The following is a 20,985-nucleotide window of genomic DNA, read 5'->3' on the forward strand; positions in this document are numbered from 1 at the left end:
CACCACTGTAACAATCTATCTCTTCTCATACATTTTTCTAGTTCCCCATAAATACCGGTGTATGCAAACGTATGTCTTGATGTACTGATTACAATACTTCAAGTCAAAAAACAGGATGTAGAAATTTGTGTTGTTGCCACTTGGTTTAATCAGTGAGCATGTTGGAATGTGAAGAATTACTTGGTTTAAATACTAACCCACGCTTAGGTACATTTTAGTTATTTGAGGCATTTCTCCACTGTAAAATGAGACGTCATATCAGTCTAGCATCCAAATGCAAATAAACAGCATTTGTTAAAGTTATATTTGTGTCACATACATGTCACACAATGACCAAGTCCAACAAGATAGAATCTAACCAACACCTTTTCACATTCAATGGCATTACCATCGCTGAGTTCCCCACAGTAAATATGCCTGGGGGGGGGGGGGGGGGGGGGGGGGCATTGCCATTGACTGGACCAGCCATATGTGACTGTGACTACAAAATGTAGGTCAGAGACTGGAAATTTTCAATGAGTAACACATCTCCTGTATCCTCAATCGTCTGTCCACCATTTACAAGACACAGGTTGGGCGTATGATGGAATGTTCTCCACTTGACTGGATGAATGTAGCTTCAAACACTCTCAAGAAGGTGTACATCATCCAGTGCAAAGCACCCTGCTTGATCAACACCCCATCCACCACCTTAAATATTTACTCCCTCCACCACCGACACTCAATGACAGCAGTGTGTATCATCTACAAAATGCACTGCAGCAACTCACTCATTGAATAACAAAGACTCTACATGATTTTGTCATGATCTTAGTCGTGAGCAGTAATTTTTTAAAAATATGAAATCCAAAAATCTGATTATTTACTGAAAGAATGAAGCCACAAGATTCCATAATTTAAAACAAAAGAGAGATGAGGGTCAAACAAGGCAGACACTAAAAACTATCTTGGGCACCCACCTATATTCTAAAACCTAGAATCAATATAAGTTAAACGGGTATTAATGGCAATTTGCAATTGATTAATCATTGTCATAGATATGAACTATAAATTACATGTTAAATGGCAAATACAACTTACACAGATCTTAGAATTGGCTCAGCAATCTACACAGTATATGTGTCATCAATCTCAGTCACAACATTTTTCGAAACTCCATCTTCCTGGTAAGGAATTTCAGCTCCTCTTTTAGAATTTAGCCTGATCCCAGCCAACAGCACACAACCAACTCGAGTTCCATGGGCGCGGCTCTCCAACAAAGGCTCATGTCTGGCGAACCTCCTCGACTCTATTTATGATGGCCTAGATCCACCAGTGTTACTTTGAGTAACAGAAATAATTGCAGCAACTGTATATTTGCCGAGGCGAAGCTTTTGGATCTAGTCCCTGTCATTTTAGCCTGCCTGGAATACAGCATTGGGATCACTATCTGAGCTCTGATGCATTTGGATTTATTGTCGCGTGTACTGAGGTACAGTGAAAAGTATTGTTCTATGTACAGTTCAGACAAATCATTCCATATGTGAAAAACATAAGACATAGGCTAAATACACAATGTAAATACATAGACATCCAGTGAAGCATGCAGAGTGTAGTGCTATTCAGTAAAGATGTGTGCAGAGATCAGTTTAGTCCATAAGAGGGTCATTCAGCAGTTTGGTAGCAGTGAGGAAAAAGCTGTTTTTGAATCCATTAGTGTGTGTTCTCAGACTTTTGTATCGCCTGCCTGATGGAAGAAGTTGGAAGAGAGAATAACCCGGGTGGGAAGGGTCTTTGATTATGCTGCCCACTTTCCAAAGGCAGCGGGACATATAGTCAGAGTCAATGGATGGGAGGCGGGTTCATGTGATGGACTGGGCCGTTTTCACGACTCTCTGCAGTTTCTTATGGTCTTGGGCCAAGCAGTTGCCATACCAGGTTGTGACGCAGTCAGATAGGATGCTTTCTATGGTGCATCTGTAAAAATTGGTAAGAGTCAATGTGGACATGCTGAATTTTCTTAGTTTCCTCAGGAAATATAGGTACTGTTGTGCTTTCTTGGTCGTAGCGTCGACGTGGGTGGACCAAAACACTTTGTTGGTGATGTGCACACCTAGGAATTTGAAGCTGTCAACCATCTCTACCTCTGCACCATTGATGCAGACAGGGGTGTCTGCAGTACTTTGCTTCCTGAGGTCAATGACCAGCTTTTTAGTTTTGCTGACTTTGAGGAAGGGCTCTTGTGTCCTTTAATATGGTTTCAACCAGTTTCAGTCCCCCAAAGTTCTAGTTTTGAATCTCATTTTCAGCCTTGGCTTCCTTAGAAATTGGAAGATTCAGTTTCCTTTCTTTGTGCGGTGGCACAGTGGTAGCACTGCTGCCTCACAGCATCAAGGACACGGGTTCAATCCCGCCCCCGGGCCACTGTTCGCATGGAGTTTGTACATCCTCCCCATGTCTGCGTGGGTCTCACCCCCACAACCCAGAGATGTGCAGGGTAGGTGGATTGGCCACACTAACTTGCCCCTCAGTTGGAAAAAAATAATTGGGCACTCTAAATTTATTCTAGAAAAAAGTTTCCTTTATCTGGTTCTCTTTTCATTTCGCCTCAAAAATAACAAGTTTTGAAACCACAGATTTCTCAATATTTCAATTCATTCATGGGATCTAGGCGTCACTGGCTCGGCCAGCCTATTGCCCATCATGAATTGTCCTTAAGAAGTCGACGGTGAGCTCCCTTTAACTGCCACAGTCCATCTGGTGGAGGGGCACCCACAGTGCTGTTAGGGAGAGTGTTCCAGGATTTTGAATCGGTGATAGTGAACATTCCTGAACATTCCACGTGAGAAGAGGGCCAGCAGAATTTAAATATGGCCTTGCGATTAACGTCAGATGAAGGCTTCCCGTTGCTGCTGGTCTGCAAGATATTAACTCACCAAAGTGATAGAGTAATAGTTATGTTACTAAACTAATAATCCAGTCACCTGGACTAATACTGCAGAAAAAATGAGTTCAAATCCCACCATGGCTATTTGAGAGTTTGAATTCAGTTTTTTTTTTAGTATCTGCCATCATGAAACCGTTGTATCATTATATAAACCCAACTGGTTCAGTAATGCCCTTTAGGGAAGATGCCTACTGTCTTTATCAAATCTGACAATGCTTTTTTATGTTTCATGTGCTTTAATCTAAATTTGGACTGAAGCTATTTATTTCCATATAATGGATCTTATGATCCTTATTCTTTCTACAAATGAAGAAATAAAAAGATTTCATTTAAATATTGTCCTTCATGACTTGAATGTTTCAAAACAATCTACAGCTAATACAATACTTTTGAAGTGCAGTCATTGTTTGTCGGGAAACATGGCAGCTAATGTGTGCACAGCAAGCTCCCGCACACGTATGTGAAAAAAGTCTGCACAGTGGGCAAGATTCTCCTTCGGACAACGCTGAAATTGGGAAAGGCGATTGGACAGAGAATCAGACTTGACTGCAAAATCGTGACCAACGGCGGGTTCACGCCAAATCGCAATTCTCCAGCACCCCGACAGCAGCCTCAATGCGTTCTACTCCATACGTACAGTAAACGTTGTTTGCATACCATTAGTGGGCCTAACCCAGTATTCTCTGGGGCCTCCGTGATCCCCAGTCTCCACTGGATGGGAATTCCCCCAACAGCGAGGTTCACTTGTGCTTTTAAAAATCAGGAAACAGGGGCTGTGACTGATAAGGGAGAGAGAGGAGGTAGGACACGCAGAGGTGCGTTCGTGGGCTGCCAGTCCTGACACTGGTCAGCTGTCTGGGGGTTGGTGCTGGTGGCGGGGAGTGACCAGGCAACGGTGGTCTGTGGGACCACGGTGACACCTGACGGGACTGGGACAGTGTCCAGGACGGACCGCCATTGCCGCGGCATTCAAGGCAGACATCTTGCCGCGCACCCCACTGACCACCCACCGTGGCCCGTGGTTCTGCAGAGTGTCACTAACCATACGGGTACCCCCACTCCAGCCCTCCTCAGCCACTCGAGACAGCAGTGCTAATTACTGCACCATCATGCCTCCCTCCCCCAGCTGCCATTCTACACCCCACCACCCCCGCACTTCACCCCTCGTCCATCACCCCCCACACTTCACCCCTCACCCCCATACCGCGCACTCTGCCATACCAACCCACACCCTCAACCAGCCGCTACCTGCCAGCGGGGCATCACTGCCCACCCAAAAACAATGACTACAGTAGTCCTTACAAGGGGGAGCTAGACATGGGCCAAGGCTGCAAGGGGACAGAGGGGACATGTGGGAGCAGGGTCCGCAGGGCCACCGTGTAGCCTGTTGGGGCTGTTAGGTATGGGTACATACCATGTTAACATGTCTGCCCTTCACCCCCTGCAGACAATGGCCTTCTGGTAACTGGTGTCCAGTTACTAGTGGTGTACCACAAGGATCTGTTTTGGGGCCACTGCTTTTTGTCATTTTTATAAATGACCTGGAGGAGGGTGTAGAAGGATGGGTGAGTAAATTTGCAGATGACACTAAAGTCGGTGGAGTTATGGACAGTGCAGAAGGATGTTACAAGTTACAGAGGGACATAGATAAGCTGCAGAGCTGGGCTGACAGATGGCAAATGGAGTTTAATGCAGAAAAGTGTGAGGTGATTCATTTTGGAAGGAATAACAGGAAGACAGAGTACTGGACTAATGGTAAGATTCTTGGTCATGTGGATGAGCAGAGAGATCTCGGTGTCCATGTACATAGATCCCTGAAAGTTGCCACCCAGGTTGAGAGGGTTGTTAAGAAGGCATACGGTGTGTTAGCTTTTAATGGTAGAGGAATTGAGTTTTGGAGCAATGAGGTCATGTTGCAGTTGTACATAACTCTGGTGCGGCCGCATTTGGAGTATTGCGTGCAGTTCTGGTCGCCGCATTATAGGAAGGATGTGGAAGCATTGGAAAGGGTGCAGAGGAGATTTACCAGGATGTTGCCTGGTATGGAGGGAAAATCTTATGAGGAAAGGCTGAGAGACTTGAGGCTGTTTTCATGAGAGAGAATAAGGTTAAGAGGTGACTTAATTGAGGCATTAAAGATGATCAGAGGATTAGATAGGATGGACAGTAAGAGCCTTTTTCCTCGGATGGTGATGTCTAGCACGAGGGAACATAGCTTTAAATTGAGGGGAGATAGATATAGGACAGATGTCAGAGGTAGGTTCTTTACTCAGAGAGTAGTAAGGGCGTGGAATGCCCTGCCTGCAACAGTAGTGGACTCGCCAACACTAAACACATTCAAATGGTCATTGGATAGGCAGAAAGACGATAAGGGAATAGTGTAGATGGGCTTTAGCGGGGTTTCACAGATCGGCGCAACATCGAGGGCCGAAGGGCCTGTACTGTGCTGTTATGTTCTATGATCCTCCAAGTCATCGTAGCCCTGGAGCTGCTCGAGGAGGAAGATGCTAGAGGAACAGGAGGTGAGGGCAGTGAGCAGGCCAGCCAAACAGACCGAGGAGAAGGTGCAAAGGAGGCACCACATGAGGCCTAGCATGTACTGGCAGCACGTGTCATTTGAGGACTTGCCGAACTGGGTATGCAATTGAAGACTCTGGCTGAGTGGAGGGACAATGCGACATATCTGCCAGCTCGTGGCGCACCTTGCATTGTGGGGGGAGTGGTGGAGGACACATGCTCCCGGTGGCTGTTGGGATGGTTGAGCAACGGGGTTTACCGCCATCGCCAAGGTACCCCAGGTCCAGGGGTGAACGCATGTCGCCCTATGTGCACCTGCAGATGACAGACCGCTCTCAGGCTAACCCCTGAGGGTCCCCGCAACCTGGCATTGCCGGTCCTGCCGGCCCGCTCACGTCTCAACCGGGGTCTGCATGCTCGCGGCCATGGAGCACAGGGCCACATGGCCATCTCCATCTGGGACTGTGCCACATCAGCCAGTGACTGTGCCATCTCAGTCTGGGGCTGGCCCACCTCCCTCTGGATCTGTGCCATGTCAGCTAGTGCCTGAGCAATTCCTCTGACGCTTTCCACCATGGCCTGCTGTGACTGGGCCACACTCAGGAATGCCTCTGTAATGTCCAGGTGGCTCTGGGACATGGCTGCCTATGATAGGGCAGCCCTGCCCTGGGCCTCAGCCAGCGCCTGCACAGAGTGCCCTAGACCTTGGACCTGTTGACCCATGGCCGAAACCTTTACTCCCAAGGCCACCACCACGGACATCATCCGTGCACTGTTGGCCTTCGTGGCACGCATGGTCAGTATCATTTCCTCCTCCTGCACACGGTTGGACTCCATAGCTGCATCTGCAGGAGCTGGATGCTCGCCGTCATCCTCTCTTGTAGTCCCTGGCTCTGCAACTGCATCTCCACAATCGATGGGGCCGTCCGCTCCAGAAGCCCGAAACCCGTCTGGAAGGCAGCTAGTTCCTGGGGTCGGCCTGCCCTCCAACCGTCCACCACCTCAGGAGTTCTTACCTCCACCTGCCGTACGGGAGCACGTGTGGTGTGCACCAGATGGTGTCCCAGGAGCCTCTTCACTAAAGTGCTCAACCGAGGTGAGTGTCTCTGAGATAGTGGAGGGTGTTAGAGTCAGCTGTGACGGGAAGTCAGTGTCATACCTGCACTCGAGCTCCGGGGTGTCTCAGGATGCGAGGCGATGACTCCCATCCGTGTTCTGGCTGTGGCTGGGATCGGGGGACACCAGAAGCGCCCGCGTCATCACTAGCAGCTCCTGCAAGACACAAGATAAGTTGCACGATTGCATCATGGGCCGGGGGAGAGGTGGGAGTATGCGGGGGGAGGGGATTGTGTGGGGAGGGAAGACTGGGGTGTAGGCATGGTGGTGGAGAGTGGGTATGGGAGGAGACATGCGTGCCATGGGAACTGCAACTCAGCAGAGTTTCGGGGCAGCTCGGTGGTGCAGTACTCAGTACTGCTGCCAAGGACCCAGGTTCAGTCCCGGCCCCGGGTCACTGTCCGCGTGGTGTTTGCAGATTCTCCCCGCGTTTGCACATCCCAAAGATGTGCAGGGTAGGTAGATTGGCCACGCTAAATTGCCCCCTAATTGGAAAAGAAAAAGTATTGGGCACTTTAAAAAAAAAAGAAAAAAAATTTTTTTTTAACTCATCGGGGTCGCACTTCCTCGCTCTTTCCTCAGGCCCACCGACTACTTCCAATGCCCGCAGTGCACGCATGCAACCCAGGGGGTGGGTGGTTGGTGGTTTCAATGGCAGTGGCACCCGCCATGGCGGCCGATCTGAGTCCCGGCATGTGGTATCAGGTGTGGAATCAGCCAATCTCCTGGTTGGGGGGTTACGGGTGGGTTGGGGGTTGAGGCCAGGGGCACAATGCAGCCTACTTGTCCTGGCCGCCCTGAAGAGGTCGTGCAGTTTTACCAGCACTGCTGGCTGGTCCGGACGGTGTTGCCCATGGCGCTGACGACCTCTGCCACCTGCACCCAGGCCCGGCGAATGGCGATGGCTGGCAGCCTGCTTCCCACCCGGGGTACACGGTCGCCCGCCTCTCCTCCATGGCGTCCAGCAGGGTCTTCAGTTCCACATCAATAGTTCTCGAGGCTGCGTGTCTTGTTGCCATCTTGTTGGCTGAGATGCTGTATATGGGGAGTGAAGTGTGTATATGCAGTTGCAGCTTGTTAATTCAGAACCCGGCAAATATGGCACCATTTCACATTGGAACCGATTGTGTTCTACATGGCGCCAGTGCTGGCCCCTTAATGGTCGTGTAATTGGTCCAGGTACGGTGCCAGTTTTGCTGTCGTAGAACTCTACTAATCCTGCCCTGGAGTCAATCGTCTCAGGGATGATGGGACTGGTTTAGCACAGTGGGCTAAACAGCAGGCTTGTAATGCAGAACAAGGCCAGCAGCGCGGGTTCAATTCCCATGCCGGCCTCCCCCAACAGCCGTCGGAATATGGTGATTAGGGCTTTTCACAGTAACTCCATTGAAGCCTACTTGTGACAATAAGCGATTATTATTATTAGCGGTGACCACCCAGCCCTGAAGAAGGCATTCACGATGGAACTCAGACTTTAAAGTATGTCGGGTGTCTCACTGGAGGCAGATTAGCAATGGGGCAAGGGAAGTTGGGGTTAGGAAGCCCTTTGGGTGAGGGAGATCCTCTGATGGACACGGAAGACCCAAAAAGAGGTACCCCACCTTGACTGGCCCCCAGCCTGATAAGTGAAACCTGCCAGACTGCAAACCTGTCATAGGCCCCTCTTACCACAGGTATTATCCCAACATTGACAGGTGGAGGCCCTTAAATGAACAACAGTTGGCCTTTATGGACTTCAATTGGTCCATTGGCAGACTGGTCTCCTGATGCCTTCCTTGCTGCTTTTACAATTACAGAGGGGTCAGATGAATATGTGCCTGGAATGGTGCCCCAGGCACAGTGCGAGTTCTAAGGCTCTCCCTCCACCCACTGATGGGTTAGGCAGGCTGGGTCGATGTAGACTGCACTTGATGCAGTGTAGCGAGAGACAGACTTCCAACATTTGATAAGATGCAACACGATTTTATTTAACGTCTTAACTACTATACATGTTCAACTGTGGGTTGACACTATACTGACTTGACTGACCTAGTACTAGCCTGACCAGACTTACCAGCTACCGCATTGTGTATGCACTGGCTAGCTCACGAACTCTGACTGTCTCAGTGGCTGGGTCCTGAGAGAGCGGGAAACCTCGTGCCCTCTGGCTTTATAGTGGTAGTGTCCTCTTTGGTGATTGGCTGCTCTGTTCTGTGTGCTTACTGGTCATCCTGTGTGTCAATCACTGCCTGTCTGCACTCCATTATATACATAGATGTATATTATGACACCCACCACTTGCCAACCTGCCATAAAGTCCAGCACAATATATTTACCAACACCTACTAAAGAACTATGTTGAGACTCCCCACACCAATGTCAGCTCTTAGAATCAGCTGAAATTGAGCAGTGTGTCAATGCGGGCTGGCCCCAGATCCACATTGCAGAGGTAAAAGAGCAGTGCGCTCGTCGTGAGCCACTTGTCTTCACAATTTAAACTTTAAAATCCCTAATATACAAATGTGCTTTTAATAGAAGTAGTTTTCAATGAGAATTTGGAAATTTGAAACATAGCAGAAATTTCTTGCAGTAATTAATGCAATGAACCAGTGAAAGGATTTAACATCAAAATAGATTTTCTGAAATTATTAAATGAAATCACATCCGGCATTTCACATAGCTAAGTTATCAAAGACTGCAAAGTGATGCTTGGTATGAATATTTAATTTTGTTTATCTGTCTTAACCATCCATTAAATATATTAACCTAAACAACAATTTATTTCAACGGGTACCATTTAGAATGTATGAATTTGATGGCCTAGACCATATATGTCAAACTCGAGGCCCGCGGGCCAAATCCGGCCCGCGGTGGAATTATCTTTGGCCCGCGAGATAATATCTAATTACTTTATTTTAAATTTAAATTTTTTTTTTAAATTTAGATTAGCCAATTATTTTTTCCAATTAAGGGGCAATTTAGCGTGGCCAATCCACCTACTCTGCACATTTTTGGGTTGTGGGGGCGAAACCCACGCAGACACAGGGAGAACGTGCAAACTCCACACGGACAGTGACCCAGAGCCGGGATCGAACCTGGGACCTCAGCGCCGTGAGGCGGTTGTGCTAACCACTAGGCCACCGTGCTGCCCTAATAATATCTAATTACTATTAAAGCTGGCCCCAGCAATTGAAGCGCCTATGGCGTATGATATGGCTGATGCCGAGTTTATTCAGGTATAGTGTGAATCAGGGCAGCACGGTGGCATAGTGGTTAGCACAACCGCCTCACGGCGCTGAGGTCCCAGGTTCGATCCCGGCTCTGGGTCACTGTCCGTGTGGAGTTTGCACATTCTCCCCGTGTCTGCGTGGGTTTCACCCCCACAACCCAAAAATGTGCAGAGTAGGTGGATTGGCCACACTAAATTGCCCCTTAATTGGAAAAAATAATTGGGTAATCTAAATTTATAAAAAAAAAAGGTATAGTGTGAATCACAAAGTGTTGGCCTGTGGAAAAATGTTTTCATTAGAAATTACTCTGGAAAAGCTCCAGATAAAGCAATAAGAAATAAATGCAACTAATTTTTTTATTTATTTAATATTTAATGTTGTTTGTATAGGCAATAACCTAAGCTTTATTAGTTCCAGGTTCAATAAGTTCATTTCAATAAGTTTTGCAAAAAAACATTGAACCAGTCCGGCCCTCGACTTGTCCCGATTTTTAAATTTTGGCCCACGGTGTATTTGAGTTTGACACCCCTGGCCTAGACAATTATCAGGGGCTGGATTCTCGGTTAGCCGACGTCGAAATCGGGAAACGCGATTGGGTTGAAAATAGCTTCCGACGCCGAAATTGCAGTAGATGCCAGTTTGTCGCCAAATCGGGATTCTCCACCCCCCCCCCCCCCCCCCCCCCCCCCCCAAATGGGACGCAGTCTAAAAGTACAGTAGGCTTATCATTAGCGGACCTGACACCCATGCTCTGGGGCCTCCACGATTCTGCGTCTCAGATTGGCCGATTTCCCGACGACGTGGTTCTCTTGTGGTTTTAAAAATCATGAACCTGGCGTCCTGGCTGCTGAGTGAGAGAGAGAGGAGTTAGGAAATGGCGTGGATTGACTGCCGGCTCGTCCACCGGTCATGCTGGCTGCGGCGGGGACAGGGGGTGGTAGCAGTGGGGCGGGAAGGGGGGGGGGGGAACAGGCCGAGAAGGCGGAGTCCCCCCCACAGGATCCCAGGCATCAACCACCATTAAGGAGGCCAGCTTGCTGACCACCCACCCCGGCCCCTCGTTTAACACAGTGACAACGGCTGTATAGATGGTCGTCCCCCGCCCTCGAACACCCCATCCAACCGGCAGCCACCCACCGGGGACCACCCAGGGCCATACCGATGGTAGCCCTCAGTAAGGGCAGTGACAGCCCCTAGCAGCAGGGACGGGCACCAGGCGCGGAGGCACACACGGGACCGGGATGTGGGTTGGGGGAGAGGGGGTTATGCGTGGGCGGGACCCGCAGTGCCAACCGGGGGCCACCGTGTAGCCCATGGCACCTGGTTGGGCAAGGGAGTATGCGCCATGCTAACATGTTGGCCTTTCACCCTCTGCAGACAGTAATGGTTTCTGGAGATCAACCTGCAATGCTGACCACTGTGGTGAAGGCCGCAAGCATAAAACCCTGTGGCAGCATGAGCGGTGCGGCGATCAGAGAGGAGGCGGGGGCTGCAGAGTTGGCAGGCACGCCTGGCACAGCAGGGGTATGGGGAAGGAAACCCATTCCCAGTGACCGTCAAGGTGACGATCTCCTCTCTGCCCCCCCCCCCCCCTCCCCCGGTCTGTGGGGCTGCCTGAGTAACAGGGGTTACCCATTGCGGTCGTGGCTGATGATGCCTATACGGAGGCCCATACGATGATGCACTTACAGCATTCAGGGGTATTGTCGAGAGGTGCTTCGAGGTCCTGGAGATGCGCTTCAGGTGCCTGGACCGCTCTGGAGCGGCCCTCCAGCATGAGGATAGGAGGTCGCCCGCATCGTGGTGGCCTACTGTGTCCTCCACACTATAGCCCAGCAGAGGGGCGATGTGCTCGAGCAGGATGAGGAGGAAGGGCAGGCCTTGTCAGACGAGGAGGATGCAGGGGAGGGGAACTATGAGCGGGACATCGGGCCCGGGCAGCCACGGGATTCAGCACAACGCCATACCAAGGCCAGCGCGCACGGGAGGCACTCGTCACGACACACTTCACCGACTAGGGGGGAGTGGGTCACTGGCCAGGGACACAGACATCACCATCCCAGAAAGTCACCCCCTCACCTCCCACACCACCAAACTCCCTCACCTCGCACACCACCAAACCACCTGCATGCACATGCCTTCCATTATACATACCTGCGACGTAGCAGCTGGGGGCACGGGGTTGGCAGTGACAGCGAATCTGGTCCATGGGATGGATGGCAGCCCGATCGGTGATGAGCTTCATGCTCCACATCATTTGACAATGTCTGACTCATGCCCACAGAAGCACCTTCCACCTGGGTTATTCCTGCATGTGAGCTGGCCAGTCCATAAGAACATAAGAATAAGGAGCAGGAGTAGGCCATATGGCCCCTCGAGCCTGCTCCGCCATTCAATGAGATCATAGCTGATCTTTTGTGGACTCAGCTCCACTTTCCGGCCTGAACACCATAACCCTTAATCCCTTTATTCTTCAAAAAACTATCTATCTTTATCTTAAAACATTTAATGAAGGAGCCTCTACTGCTTCACTGGGCAAGCAATTCCATAGACTCACAACCCTTTGGGTGAAGAAGTTCCTCCTAAACTCAGTCCTAAATCTACTTCCTCTTATTTGAAAATTGCTTATTGTCACGAGTAGGCTTCAATGAAGTTACTGTGAAAAGCCCCTAGTTGCCACATTCCGGTGCCTGTTCGGGGAGGCTGGTACGGGAATTATTTTGAGGCTATACCCCCAGTTCTGCTTTCACCCGCCAGTGGAAACAACCTGCCCGCATCTATCCTATCTATTCCCCTCATAATTTTAAATGTTTCTATAAGATTCCCCCTCATCCTTCTAAATTCCAACCAGTACAGATCCAGTCTACTCAACCTCTCCTCGTAATCCAATACCTTCAACTCTGGGATTAACCTAGTGAATCTCCTCTGCACACCCTCCAGCGCCAGTACATCCTTTCTCACATGGTCTGTTGAGTCGCTGGGGTGGGGGTGCTGAGGATGGTCGGGGCAGGGGGGTGGGGAGAGCATGGTCCACCCATGGGACCTTCACTCGTCCCCACCCCACACTCCCACTGGCAGCACTGATTGCCCCACCCCCACAACCATCAGACAGAGCACTGAGGCAGCTTTGAATAGTGTGTACATGTGTTTATTGTGCCCTAGCTCCTATAACTAAGCTGTGCCTTGCACCCGTGCCAATTTAACTGGTGTCTAACTTTATGGCCTTACGGGCCCTAACACCATGCCTAGGTGGTTCCCCAGACGGTACAGCAGTAGTGGAGGCGGACTGCTTTGACTCCTGCCCTGCGACGTTGGTGCACGGTCTCCTGGGGCGGCCCGGCTTAGATTGGCCCGTTGCTGCTTGGGCGTCCCGGGTGTTGCTACCCTGTTCTGCCCGCTGTCCACCAGATGCACCAGGGACAGGAGGAGAGGAGTCTGAGGTGTTGTGGTGTTCCGGCACCGCTCCTGTGGGGGTCACCGGCATAGGCCCCAGCACCACCTCCTCCCTTGGTTTACTCTATGGGATGAGTCTCCCCTGGCACTGCAAGTCCTGGGGGCCCGCTCTGCTCTCAACAAGGGTCTGCACGTTCGTGGCCATGGACCACAGGGAGTGGCCCATCTCCACCTGGGACTGCACCACATCACGCTGCAACTGTGCCACCACACTGAGGGTCTGTGCCACATGAGCCGGTGAGTGGGCCACATCCCTCTGGGTGTGGGTGGTGTCCCACTGTGTGGGAGCCACCTCCGTCTGAGTATGTGCCACACCGACCTCCGCCTGGGCAATGCTGCCGACGCTCTCAGCCATAGCCTGTTGTGACTGGGCCGTGCTGAGGAACGCCACTGCAATGTCCAGGTGCCTCTGGCACATGGCTGCCTGTGAGACGACAGCCCTGTCCTTGGCCTCGGCCCCTGCCTGCACAGAATGCCCCGGGCCTTGTACACGTTGACCCATATCTGATACCTCGCCCATATTGCCTCCACTGCGGACGCCACCCGTGCGGTTTCGGCCTGGGTGGCACACATGACTGGCACCACACCCTGCTCCTGCACGCAGGTGGACTCCTCCACCTGGCCACATGCAGGTGCTGGAAGCCAGCTGTCATCCTCTCCCGTAGTTCCTGGGACTTTGCCTGCTTCTGCACTGTGGGTGGTACGGGATGTTCCAGAAGCCCAGGACATGCCTGGGCAGCAGCTGGTTGCTGGGGCCAGCCCGCCCCCCGTTCGCCCCTCAGCTGCTCCTATCTCCATCTGCTGTACCGGATACAATGTGTGGTGCGCACCAGATAGTGTCCCAGGAGGCTCCTCACCAGTGTGCCCAACTGAGGGGATAGTCTCTGGGATGGTGGAGGGGATTGGAGACAGCTGTGATGGAAAGTCTGCATCCTCTGACCCAAATGCCGTAGTGTCCTGGGACTCGGGCAGAAGGCTGGTGTTCCGGTTGCTCTGCTCGGCCGTTTGCGGGGCTCTGGCACTGGCTGGAGGCGGGGTGCCCCAGATGGACCAGGCCCCTCTCCGGCAGGTCCTGTAAGACACAATATGGTATGTATGGTTAGACAACCGGGCGGGGTGAGGGTGAAGCGGGTGGGTGAGAGGGTGGCGGGGGGCGCACATGTAACATGAGGATCCGCAACTAGGGTTCTAACTTCCTCGCTCACCGACAACCTCCCCGTCGGCGACCTCCCTTTCCTCCTGGCCGCCGACCACATCCAGTGCCCTCTGCTCGGGCATGGTGGGGGGGACGCAGGTCTGGTGGTCCCCCTCTGGCCTACTCTCTCTCCCACCTGTTGTGCACGGTTTTCTCCTTGTGGGGGGGGGGGGGGGGGGCACACAAACAATGATACTTAGACAGTCTGCCACATGCAGCCCAAGGGTTGGGTAGATGATGGCCTCGGTGGCCATAGCACCGGTGGCATGAGTGGAGGCATGAATTGCAGGCTGCGGGTTCGGCCTTCTCCCGGTGGGGTGGAGGTTACATTTGTGTGCCAGGGGCACAGGGCTGCCTACTCACTCTGTCCGCTCTGAGGAGGTTTCTTCCTGCACTGGATGCCAATCCAGATGACTTCAACGGCGCTGACCGGGTCTGCCATCTGCGCCCAGGCATGGCGAACGGCGGCGCCTGACGACCTTCCACCCGGGCCAGGGTGCGGGGTCATCGCCTGTCCCCCACAGCATCCAGGAGAGTCTCCAGCTCAGCATCCCAGGACCGTGGCGCTGCTCTCCTTCCAGCTGTCATGTTGGCTGGGACGGTGTGTGTGGGGGGATGAATCATTTAAGTGCGGCTGCAGCATATGAGCCTAATGTGCGGCAATCACGGACCCGACGAATCCGGCGCCGTTTCGCTTGCAAACGGTTGCGTTTTCCATGACGACAGTGCTAGCCCCTTTAGAGTTGCTGAATCGTTGCACCTGTGGCGCCGTTTTTGCCATCGTAAAAGTCCACAGTTTTCATGCCGGCGTCAGCACTTAGTCTCAAAATCGGAGAATCTAGCCCCTGAATTTTATATGCAGTGTTTTAAAGATAATCTTCAGCTCTTTACTATAATTAAATAAATATAACAAAATAAATTTTAAGCTTCCATTGAAAATGTTTTTGTCATTATTTTTATCACTAGCATAATTTTGTGCGTTGTCTTGCACAGGATTAGCAAAAACTAATTGCAATTAATGCTAAATATTAGAAGTTTAAGAGATTAAACGAGATGGTTGGCCAGATGATTGCAGTACTTTAAGACTAAATTTCATGTCCTGTGGATTTGATCTTCGCATTTGGCTCAAGCGAGGTCTCAACCCTTTGAGACAGGCATTTATCGTGCTCGCCGATCATTACCATGTCTCCATGAACTAATCACTTTCAAGGGCAAATGCTTTTATTTCTTTCTGTGGAACGCAACCTAATTTGCAGTCAGGATTTGTGGACACAATGCGACAAGAGAGCAAACTCATTCCTCCCTACAGGTGTAATGCTAATTGTTGGTCCTACAGAGCATTTCACCTACTCGTGCTGCTTTTTGTTGCTTGTTTCAGAATATTTTGTTTCTGCATGAATGAGAAATTCCACCATTTGATAGAATTCTGACAGTGGGATTATGCGTCTTTTTATATGTCTCCATAGAGGTATATTTGAAATATATTGCGCTACAAACATTAAGAGTACAATGCATCTCTGAATTTAAGAATGACACATCAGAAAGGGAACAGGCTTGCCATTGATTCTGACGGAGGGGGATGAGTGAGTGCACTGTGCTGCCCATGTCCGCTTGTGCATTATGCTGACTGTGTGGCTTTGTTGGACATGATCATCGAGCACTTGCTGTCAGGTGAGTAGGGACGGATCAAATGTACCATATGAACATCACAAAGCACAGGGACCAATTCTGAGATCAAATGTGGCCTGGTATGCTCGGCAGGTGGACCATTTCCCAGGGCATATCTGCCAACTAGAAGGAAATCCAGTAGCTGGCAGCCGGCTTTCAGAGACCACAATTCGTCAGCACTGTGCAGAAGAACAGTTGTGCAACTTTAATTTCCCCTATCCTCCTGACGCTCATACCTGCTCCCAGAGCAATGACTCGAAACTCCCTATTGGCAAAAACTGGCAAGAGCTCCCTTTCAGCCTGTTGTGCACCCTTGTCCAGAATTCCTGCCTCTCTCTCCGTTTCCCTCTCTCAGACCAATATATGTGAATTTGGGGTGGGGGATAGTTTTGTTGAACTTTTATGTGCCAGGCTTGTTATATTGGTTATGACCGTAAGAATTTTCTCGACTTGTGCCCTAAACCGTATTTTCTAAAGCTGCTTTTCTTCATTGCCCAGCAAGGGAAGTTGATCCTGAATGCATCATTGAAAATTAGCATGGACAATTGTGTTGACAAAAGTCATAGAGCACTCAATTTATAATTAGAAAACCTTCTAACCAAGACAAAAATATAAATTTTAGGAAAGTGGTGTAAATTAGTTCAGAGACTAATGTCCAGTGGCATACCATAGGGATCAGTGCTGGGTCCCTTAATGTTTATGATATATATGTATATATATATATATAAATAATATAGAAGAAAATGTTTTGGGTGTCGTTGACAGTGAAGAAGAAGGTCTTAGGTTACAGGAAGATACAGATGTGCAGATCAGTGGCAGATGGAATTTTACCTGAAAAGTGAGATCATGCACTGTGGAAGGAGTAACAGGGCAAGGGAGTATTCAATGAATGGCAAGACACCAGGAAACTCAGAAGGATCTTGGGGTGCTTGTCCACAGATTGCTGAAGGCGGCAGGGCAGGTTAATAGGGCAGTTAAGAAGGCATTGAGGTCACTTGCCTTCATCAGTCGTGGTATAAGAACAGGGAGGTTATATTGGAACTGTACAGAACTTTGGTTAGGTCACAGCTGCAGTACAATATTCATTACTGATCACCGCATTATAGGAAGGATATAATTGCACTAGAGAGGTTGCAGAAGAGATTCACCAGGATGCTGCCCGGGATGGAGCATTTTAGCTGTGAAGAGCGGCTGGATAAGATCGGGGTTGTTTCTGTGGAGCAGCAAAGGCTGAGAGATGACCTGATTGAGATTCTGAGGGGCATGAACAGGGGGGATAGGGAGCAGCTGTTCCCCTTAGTTGAAGGACCAATAACAAGGGGACCAATAACTTTTCAGTGAAAAGCAGGTGGGTTAGAAGGGATTTCAGGAAAAATAATTTCACCCAGAGAGTGGTAGAAATCTAGAATACACTGCCTGGGCAAGTAGTTGAGGCAGGAAACTTCACAACCTTTAAAAAGCACTTGGGCGAGCACTTGAAATGGCGTAATATGGGCCAAGTGCTGGGAAGTGGGACTGGTGTAGATTTAGAGCAGTATTTTGTCGGTGCATGCTTAATGGGCTGAAGAGCCTCTTCTGTCTGTATGGACTGTGATTGTGGCTGCCGCAATACTTATTTATGAAGGGGCTTTATGTAATAAAACATACCCAGGTGCTTCACAGGAACATTATAAAATATTATAAAATACAACCAAGCCACAGACTGAGATCTTGGGCCTGATGACCAAATGCTTGGTTGTAGAGTTCGGTATTAAGGAGTCTCTTAAAAATGGAAAGCCCATATCCCTAATCACACTGAGTTCTATTCACCTCTCATCCCTGTGCTCGCTGACCTAAACTGGGTAGAGGGTCAGAGAGATTTATGGAGGGAATTTAGAGCTTAGCTTTCCAGCTGAAGACATGGCCAGCAATGGCGGAGTCACTAAAATCAGGAATTTTTAAAATGCAAATATATCAGAAGGTTCTGGAGCTGTTGAAGATTATTGAGATAGGGAGGAATTTAATAACAAGGATGAGAATATTAAAGTGGACATATTGCTTAACAAGGACCCAGTTTAGGTCAGCGAGCACATGATGATAGTTGCATAGGAAACAGTATGATTAAGGATATGGGCAGCAGAGTTTTGGGAGTACTCAAGTTACTGTGTTAGAACAGTCAATTCCACAAGTAACTAAAGACATAGATCAGGGTTTCAGTAGCAGATGAGCTGAGGCAGGGGTTGAAATAGGCAATCTTAATGATTATCCAGATGTGTGGTCATAAGCTCAGCTTGGGGTCAGGACAGACTGGTTCAGTCTCAGAGCGATGAAATCAATGGCTATGGAACTAAGTTTTTCATGAGGTCTGAGGAGAATGGTATCGATCCACGGTCGTGATAATAGAACGTAAACAAGGGAAAACTCATGTCCCACTTGAAGTCTAATCATGTAACTTGTTTTATGTCATCTAGAATCATTTCCATTCACCACGTATGATAAAAAGTGCCATAATTACATTAGTTCCATCACATAAGCTTTTGACCATTGATTTTCAGACATTTTGTCTTCAGCCACCTTCATCCCTAGTCTCTGCAAGAATATTCATATTTCCATTACAGATTATATTTAATGCATTTATTTAAAAGACAATTTTCTCCATCCCTAAGGGCCTACAGCAAGAAATTGTAAGCATCCGGCATCAACTTCAGGAGGAATCTTGCAGGCTGCTCCAGGAACAGAAAAATCATCAAATTCAGTTAATGAAAGTCAAAGAACAAATTAGAGTCAAAAGATCTCAGTTTGAAAGGTACCATAGCATTTAAATAGAGTGCAGTTGTGCATTGGTTGTAACAACTATCACTGTTAAAAATTGGGCTGTCTGACAAGTTTCCTTCCCTTTGTGTGTCACAGCACTTGTGCAGTTTAAGTAAATAGGAATAACATGCCACAAAATGAACAATTACTCTTTTGCACCAGGTTGCAACATATAACCTTGTCCCTAAGAAAAGGTGAAACATTTCGGGAGGCAGTGGTGTAGTAATATTGTCTCTGGACTAATAATCCAGAGACCTAGGGTAATGTTGTGGGGACCAACGTTCGAATCCCACCAGGGCAGATGGTGGAATTTGAATTCAATAAAAATCTGGAATTTAAAGTTTAATCACTAGGGCAACGCGGCAGCATAGTGGTTAGCACTGTGGCTTCACAGCGCCAGGGTCCTGGGTTCTATTACCTGCTGGGTCACTGTCTGTGCGGTGTCTACGTTCTCCATATGTCTGCGTGGGTTTCCTCCGGGTGCTCCGGTTTCCTCCCATAGTCCAAAGATGTGCAGGTTAGGTGGATTGGCCACGCTAAAATTGCCCTTGGTGTCCAAAAAGGTTTGATGGGGTTATTGGGTACCGTTAGGGGGATAGATGGAAGTGAGGGCTTAAGTGGGTTGGTGCAGACTCAATGAGCCGAATGGCCTCCTTCTGCACTGTATGTTCTATGTTCTATGTTCACTAATTTTCTTTAGGGAAGGAAATCTGTCATCCTTACCTGGTCTGGCCTACATGTTAATAATAATTAATAACCTTTATTAGTGTCACAAGTAGGCTTACATTAACACTGTAATGCAGTTACTGTGAAAATCCCCTCGTCGTCACACTCCGCGCCTGTTCGGGTGCACTGATGGAGAATTCAGAATGTCCAATTCACCTAACGAGCAGGCCTTCCGGGACTTGTGGTAGGAAACCCACACAGATACAGGGAGAGAGTACAGGCTTTGCACAGACAGTGACACAAGCCGGGAATCAAACTCCGGTCCTCGGTGCTGTGAAGCAACAGTGCTAACCACTGTGCTAGCGTGCCGCCCTGTGACCCCAGACCCACAGCAATGTGGTTGACTCCCTCCGGGATGGGCAATAAATGCTGCCCTAGCAAGCAACACTCAGTTCCCATGAACGAATAAAAAAACAAAATTTAATGCTTAGCTGTCAGATCGTGTAGTTCAAGTTAAAATTAATAAATACAGTTTATTTTGGAGATTCATATTTACACAGAAGCAAAAACACTACATATAATCAACGCAGGTATTGACTTGTGCAAAACTTTATTTTGTCTCAAATATTAAAATTCTCTCAAATTTTAGAGCCTTTTTCAGAATCATTTAACTGAGACTTGAACGATAGCTATGAAGCTGTTTCTTTGTACCACAGAATTGTGTCTCACCACCATGACAAGGCAAATGAAGGTTGCAACAAATAACACTGCAGGGTAGGGAAAACTAGCAGCAATACAGCATATTCTTTTCAGACAAATTATTGACCACATCACCTCAAATGTTCCCTCACAGTAATCATATGAGTGCGCTGTTAATCCATTTGATTTTTCAAACAAGAAGTGTGGTATATAGACCTACAACATTTAATGGATTGTGATTATACTTTAAAATATTTTATTCAAGGTATTTTTGTATAAACAACCAAAAGCAGAAGACCAATCAAACAACAGTGTAAGCCACCAACACCAACTCCCCACCCACTCCTCTAAAATCACCCGTTCTCACATCCCGCCTTCCCCATTTTAACCCCCTTAACTGCCCCATTCCCGCCCCCGCTGACCCCTCAAACCGCCTTAAAGAAATCGATAAACGGTTTCCACCTCCAAGTGAACCCCCCACCCACTCACACATATACACACACACACACCCCTCCACAAGATGAACCTGACCTTTTCCAGCCTCAGGAATTTCGGCAGGTCGCTCACCCACACCCCTGCTTTCGGAGGCTCCAGGTCCCACCACCCAAGCAAAATCCATCTCTGGGCTATCAGGGAGGCAAAGGCCAGAACATCGGCCTCTCTCACCCCTGGACACCCGGGTCCTCCGACATCCCAAATATCGCTACCTCTTGACTCAGGACCACCTCCAACCCCAGCATCTC

General features: G+C 49.1%; 1 protein-coding gene across 6 annotated transcripts in view; it reads left to right on the forward strand.

The window, feature by feature from the left end:
• Positions 1-20,985, forward strand: part of LOC119968889 (E3 ubiquitin-protein ligase DZIP3-like) — a 202,033-nt gene that overhangs the window by 130,372 nt on the left and 50,676 nt on the right. For all 6 annotated transcript variants that reach the window (XR_005461261.1, XR_005461262.1, XM_038801830.1 and 3 more), the window contains one exon: positions 18,730-18,869. Coding sequence is in view for 4 of the 6 variants with exons in the window: in XM_038801830.1 (XP_038657758.1) it covers positions 18,730-18,869 (140 nt within the window). In the remaining 2 variants the exon portion in view is untranslated. The remainder of the gene's footprint in view (positions 1-18,729; positions 18,870-20,985) is intronic.

The sequence above is a fragment of the Scyliorhinus canicula genome, chromosome 7 (genome assembly GCF_902713615.1).
Source record: "Scyliorhinus canicula chromosome 7, sScyCan1.1, whole genome shotgun sequence".
NCBI lineage: Eukaryota > Metazoa > Chordata > Chondrichthyes > Carcharhiniformes > Scyliorhinidae > Scyliorhinus > Scyliorhinus canicula.